General features: G+C 44.4%; 1 protein-coding gene across 1 annotated transcript in view; it reads right to left on the reverse strand.

Moving 5' to 3' along the window:
- Nucleotides 1-7282, reverse strand: part of LOC143127887 (adhesion G protein-coupled receptor L3) — a 197182-nt gene that overhangs the window by 90351 nt on the left and 99549 nt on the right. The window contains exon 6 of the mRNA XM_076289600.1: nt 954-1139. Within this exon, the coding sequence (XP_076145715.1) occupies nt 954-1139 (186 nt within the window). The remainder of the gene's footprint in view (nt 1-953; nt 1140-7282) is intronic.

Genomic DNA, 7282 nt, shown 5'->3' on the forward strand with positions numbered 1-7282 from the left:
CCGCGGCAAGGAAACTGCCACGGCAAATTAGCGGTTGCCGTTTAGAACACCCACCGATGGCTGTCCTTCCCCTCCCCACCGATGCCTGCTGAAACGGTGAACCGAATGCATTACTGTCGGCCCAAATCTGTGCGGATGCTTTGCGGTGCACTCGAATACATATTCAAAATAGTTGCATGCCGGGCTTCATGGGTGAAAGGCATCACATGCTGCACACTTCGCAAATTAGATATGCCTGACATGGCGGCTTGCCCTCTTCCTGCCTGAACAAAATCTGCAATAATAATATGCCTCAGTTCTCTTGCATAATTAGGCTAAAACTGTATCAGACATTATATTTAGTTTAGTTTTTTTTTATCCTTTTGGGCTAAGGGTTAGCTCTGCGGTAGCTTCTCTACAACCCAAGGTGTAGCGAACATGATGGGGGCCAAGAGTCTGACGGAGGCAGTCTTCATTAAAACGAAGTCCCGCTGTTCAGGTTTGAGTGTATTTGAAGTGGTTTTTTTTTCTCCCTGGGCTGTAGCAGAGCAAAAGACGAGAGTATAAACGTTATCCCTCTGGGAAGTTAGTTGGCTTGACAGGTAAGCTGCTGCCTTTTGCCACGGTGGAGGGAGAAAAAAGAAAAAAAAAAACAGTAAAAAGTAAAGAATTAAATAAATAAATGTGTCACAACACAAAGTGAACGTTGAAACTGTGCTGGCCATTTCTGACAACTTGTTTTTTTTTCTTTTCTACACTACTGCCCCTTCTGTCTCCGTGGATGAGAGGAACATGAGATCAATGCTAACACGGGCAATGCAAGCTAATAAAACACCTTTAATTGGGACAGGCAGAGACAAAAAAAACACAGTTATACAAGCACCCTTTCCAATAAACAGAAAAGGTCTCTAGCTGGTTCATAACCACAGGGTAGCCGGCAGTTGGTTAGCATTAGCGCGGTACGTGTGGCCTACCTTATTGAGGCTGCGGGCTGCGCTATCTTTGCCCCCGGGGGTGAGGTTCCTCAGCTGCACGTCCAGCAGCTCCACCAGCTGACCCATGGCCCTGACGGTGTAGCTGATGTCCCCCGGGTGCATATGGCCTTTGGTCAGATCCGACAGCTCACGGGCAATGATGGCTGCCGTCTCTCCAGCTCTTAGCTGTTCAGGAGAAAAATGCAAAAAGACAACAAAACATTTTACTACAATGACCTGGTGCACAGACATACTGTATCCTCTTATCCATCTAGGCATATCATTGTCTATCGTTCAAATGGGTCACATTGAAGAGTTGCCCGTAAGAGGACCTAGGACGGAGGCGTTCTGGATGTTTTCTAATCTAGCCAAAATCTGACCACTAACATTCAAAAAGATTATGACAGATATGTTAGTGAAATGACCTTGAACACGGGCATATTGTGTATCTTCTTATCTAGTGTCTGACCATTATCATTCAAATGCTGGAAGAGGAAAACTGGAATGGATATGAAATATGGCTGAATTCTTCTTCCTCTGCTGTGTCTTGATCTCTCAAGATGTGCCTCTACGCCACCATGTTTATGTTTTGTAGAACAGAGGTGATTAATGTTGGCCCACATCTCTTAGTCTCTTGCTACTCTTTCTATCACGCGCGCGCGCGCGCACACACACACACACACACACACACACACACACACACACACACACACACACACACACACACACACACACACACACACACACACACACACACACACACACACCAGACAGACTATTAATGATCTGTTACTGCTTCAGCATAGCAAATGCTATGTGAGATTGTGGGATCTGAACTCATTATCTAAAAAAAAAATAAATATATATATATATATATATATATATATATATAATGAATAAAAAACTTTATCCTTCTTTTCTCCCTCTCTTCTCTTTTTTCTCTTTTCTGTCTCTGCTTGTGTGCAACACTGCATTATACATGTTTGGCCTGTTGCGAAATTGATGTGTAGGCGTGCATGCATTTCCTGATTATTCCTCTCTCAGCTGCAATTTATGAGGTGAGGCGTTTCTCAATTGAATGCTCACAGGGGCCACTGCAGTATCATGAAGCAATTACCAAGTCAACTATCGAGGGGCCTTCCGTAGGATAGCGGATTACTGTTATGAAACTAATGGCTGGTAGCTTATGTGTCATACATAGAGAATGGGGTGTGGGCGGGGAATGGGGGGGGGGATGTACAGTGTCAGCTGCAAGCCAGATTCAACCAAATTAATTCTTTGTATTTTGTTTTTGGTTTTTTTTGTTTTCCATTTTCTTCTCAAATGTATGTCACTGAATTATGAAACAATCTACTTTTCTGTTCATGTTTTTTTTTTTTTTTTGCTGTTGTTGCTAGGGAGGATGGTGTATTTTTCCTCCAGTTACTCTCTTTCTCTCTCTCTCTCTGTCATCTTCCGCTTTCATGCAAATCACGCTGCTCTTAGTTGAAGAGCACCTTAGTTTGTGGTGTTATTCTATTATTATTATTAGTATTCCAGGAAACAGGATTTAATTAAAATTCTCCTCCGGGTACGGCTGGATATGTTTACGTGCTAATGAGCATTATGTAGCCACCGCACACAAATGGCCCGGCTTTGTAGTCACTGCTCTCGTCAGCCGGGCCGTGATTCACGACGCATATCTTTGCCAGGCAGCCCATCGCTCTAATGATGTGGTGGACTTCAAATTCACATTTCATATTGCCATGTGTCTGAGGCTCTTTTCAACATCATTGAAATTAAAGAGTAACAAAAATGAATAAAAATAAAAATACAACAGTGGATGACAGAAGAAAAATACTTGTCAACATTGCTATGTGTTTGTGACTCCCTTCCACACTTTCAAATTTAAAGGACAACAATCAACACCTATAACAACAGTGGTGATGATGATAAACATGTCACATTGCTATATCTGTGACCGTCTGCAGTACCATAGATATTAAAGGAGGAGCAAAAGATAAACAGCAAACAACAAAGGACATGGAGGAATTCAGATTTGATATTGCTATGTGCCTGTGACTCATAGACATTAAATTACAATATATATTTGTGATGAACAACAAACAACAGCAGAACATCTGTTTGATCAGCAGAAGATATGTTGATGTCTCTGTTACTTTAACTATGCCACCAGTACGTACAGTTTCATGGAGATTGGATTCCCTATTTCTTCATATGTGGTGCGTGTGATTGACAGTCTGGCCTAGCTGGGTCTAAACAGCTCTGCTTCCAAGCAGATGGGCACCCTGTCTGAGCTGGGATCTGCTCAAGGTTTCTTCCTGTTAAAATTAAGTTTACCCAGGGAGTACTGTGGTGCAACTGGCTACAGCGTCCAGGGTGCGAGTCCGACCCGGGTCATTTCCCGACCCCCATCTCTCTCTATCTCTCTCTCTCTCGCTTCCTGTCACTCTTCAGTGCCCTCTATCAACAAAATGCAAAAAAGCCCCCCCAAAAAAGTAGGTTTCCCATGCTACCATCAGTCAGTGTTAGTGCTCTAAGCAGGATCAGATTCAACCTTCTGCAAAGAGCACTGAGGCCATCTCCATTGTTATCAACTCTGTAAAAATAACATTGAATTTATTTGCTTCAGCTCAGAGCCTGAGATACCAGGGTCAGCGTCTACACAAATTCACTCTCATGTCTACTTGAGATCTTTAAAGCGGGACTCAGGTCATATCAGAATTTATATACAAATGGGTAGTGATTCATGAGCACTCCTATACACATAGACCGAGCGAGACACACGCTGTGTATTCGTATCCAAACAATCTTTTCTGTTCACTGTCCTTTAGAATGACATCCATTAGGTGTAGACTTTTATTTAGCGAACAAAAGTGATATCATGGCCTTTCCCAGATGCTACCTTAAGGCGCATTCACACTAGACCGTTTGGTCCGGACGCGAGCTCGTTTGGACCGATGGTTCGGTGATTTTTGTTAATGTGAACGCAGTCTACTGAACGCCGGTGCGGACCAGGGTCCGCTACAAAAACGGGGTCTGGGGTAACGTTTGTTAGAACTCCGGTGGGGTACGGTTTGTTAGAACTCCGGTGCAGTTCGAATGCTATCTGTTCCAAAACTGCCATTTTTGTGATGCAGCTAAGCAATGTTGGTAAATAGAAGCTAGCGTTTATGACATAAACGGACCCGGGTCCGCAAACAAAAATGCAATGTGAACGGAGGCCAGCTGGGTTCCGGGCTAAGGGGGAGTAATCACACTCGGGTACGGTCCAGTTAAACAGACCCGGTGTGAAGGCCACCTTAGAGAGTAACAGATCAAGTGAGTATGGACCACTGGTGAGGTCTAAGCTTGTGAGTTTTATTTTTTCTCTCCTGATGTTTACTATTTACCCAAGGACTGAATCCTCATCTCTGCACAGCTGACTAGTTCAGGGATTTATCGCTGCACACAATCAATATGGACTGCTGAGCATTCCACTGGCTGAAGGTTCAGCGCTATATTGTTTTTGTAAGTGTGAGGGTGTGTGTGTACAGTATGTGAGTTTGTGTGTATGTGTGTGAGAAAGAGTGTGTGTGTGAGAGAGTGTGTGTGTGTGTATGAGAGAGAGATAGATAGAGAGAGAGAGAGAGAGAGAGAGAGAGAGAGAGAGAGAGAGAGAATGGGAGGGTGTTCGCTGCCATCTTGTTTTGTTATGAATATCTGTTCTGTTTACCTCCCTGTTGCTTCCTGAAAGCTCGGAGGTTAAAGACATTTGCCCGTTAAAATCCATAACTTCACATATGCTTAAGCCCGTCAAATACAATCTGTTGCATTAAGAAACCTCATGTCCTAGCACTACACTGCCTCGAAATGTAATTTCGTAATGTAGTATGTCATTTCTAATCGATTTTTTCGTATCGAACAGTTTCGGACAAAAAATACAGACTAGCTGTTTGAAAGGTGTGAGGACCGATTTAGGGAGGTGGAATTCACACATGTGTCTGGATGAGGGCTCGCCCACTGCTATTACTTGGGTGGGGGGCACTTTGACCCCCCCCCCAGGCCTGTGATTTATTAGCGCTGGGGAGGGCAGTGCGAGGAGCATACTCAGGCCCCAAGTTGATTTACTTTACCATCACTTGTAATCATCGCCTGTGTGTTTATTAGCAGAAGCAATTACACCGGCTTAATTGCTCTCTCTCTCTCTCTTCTCTCTCTCTCTCTCTCACACACAGACACACTTCTACTCTGACACTTTCCCACCCACACACACACCCACCCACCCACACAGACACACACACACACACACACACACACACACACACACACACACACACACAATCTCTCTCTCTTCTCTCTCTCACACACACATACTTCTACTCTGACACTCTCCCACACACACTCACACACACACAATCTCTCTCTTTCTTTCTCTCTCTCTATCTCACACACACATAACAGACAAAGATAGATGTATGAGTATGAGTGAGTCGTAGTGTGAGATCACATGGTTATCTACATCTCCACTCTTCCTCTGTACAGTTTTATTCCTTGCCTTTTCTCTATCACTCTCTCTATATCTCATTTTATCCCTTTCTCCTGCATTAGTCTAACACATATTCATCATTCCGGCAGTATCTTTCTCTATCTCTTTTTTCTCTCCAGCCTCTTGCCTGTTTCTCGCTATCCCATATTTTCTGAGTTAATCCTGTGATAATTTCAACATGCCTATCCTCCCTTTCTCTATTCCACTGATTTTTTCTCTTTCTCTCTCCATTTTATTTTTTCTCTCCAACTCAACCGACAGTCTATCTCTCTCATTATCCTCATTCTTTCAGTATTCCCCTCTCTCTCTCTCTCTCCTTCCACTTTGTTATGTCACTCTTTTCCCATCTCCATCTTGACAACCGAATCCTTTCTCTGTGACTTTGTCTCACACTCTCACTTCCTCTTGTCTTTAAATATCTTCGTCGCTGCTCTCACCAGCCCAATCTCTCTCCTCCTCTCCTTTCTTCTCCTTTCATCTCTCCACCTCTCCTTTCTTCTCCTTTCCTCTCCTTTCCTCTCCACCTCTCCTTTCTTTTCTTCTCCTTTCCTCTCTCCTCCTCTCCTTTCTTCTCCTTTCCTCTCTCCTCTCCTCCTCTCCTTTCTTCTCCTTTCCTCTCTCCTCCTCTCCACCTCTCCTTTCTTCTCCTCTCCTCTCTCCACCTCTCCAGCTCTATGACAAAGCTGCCTCCACCACTGTGACTCCTCCATCAGTTTATTTTCTTTCTTTGGGCTTCCAACCGCCCCACACCACACACACACACACTCACTCACGCATTCACACACACACACTCGCACACACTCGCGCACACACACACACACACACACACACACACACACACACACACACACACACACACACACACACACACACACACACACACACACACACACACACACACACACACACACACACAGACCATGTTACTCCTCTAACCAGCATGCACACCCTCACTCTGTCGACTCACTTCCTGTTGTGTCATCACCACTCATCTTCCCTCTCTTTCTCCCTCTCTCTTCTTCCCTTTCTCTTCCTCTGTCCCTCTTTTACTCCTCCTCACTGTCTTTCCCTAACAACGCCTCTCTCGGTCTCTCTCTCAATTCTCCCTAATGAGAGAAATGCAGAATCTTGAAGCCATACAAAGAGCTGCAGGCAGATTTCAGAGCTCTCTCTCTCTCTCTCTGTCTCTCTCTCAGACTAGTGGGTGATCCTCATCTCATATTCCGAGTTCCCGTAGCCCGGGCGACGGCTCTGTCAGCCGTATCGCTCACTCATAATTTGCTTAATAAAGATTAATAACACTTTTGTTAAATTTTAATCCGCGTTCCGTAAATCACTTTCACTGCGCTAATGAAGTCTGGGGTAGGCCGATGGACCCTCAGTACATCGTAACACTGTTGCTGTCGTCTCTACAGGATGATTTCCTGGGAGGATAGGGTGTGTGCGTGCATATGTGTGTGTGTGTGTGGCTGGGGACTCTCATCTTAGCTGCTCTGAGTTTTGCACCCGATTGCTGGAACTGCCACTGAAGCAACAGGTTGTGTGTTGTGGGAGTACGGGATGTCAGTGTGATCTGTGATGGGAGTTTGTAAATGTAAACATATTAAACACATGAAAGTAGTAATTTTGCAATTTTTTCTCACATCCATTCTGATTCACTTACTCTCTTTCTCTCTCATTTTTGTGTGTTCAACAAAGCACTTTTTGGTTAATGGGTTGAAGCTGGCGCTTTGAGTGCAGTGTAAGTGTTATTGCATCTGTGCCTCAGGCTGGGGTAGTGTGTGTGTGTGTGTGTGTGTGT

The sequence above is a fragment of the Alosa pseudoharengus genome, unplaced genomic scaffold (assembly GCF_046254945.1).
Source record: "Alosa pseudoharengus isolate Yale_2024_CS ecotype anadromous, Long Island Sound unplaced genomic scaffold, YU_APseudo_1.1 YU_APseudo_1.1_scf_17, whole genome shotgun sequence".
Classification (NCBI taxonomy): Eukaryota; Metazoa; Chordata; class Actinopteri; order Clupeiformes; family Clupeidae; genus Alosa; species Alosa pseudoharengus.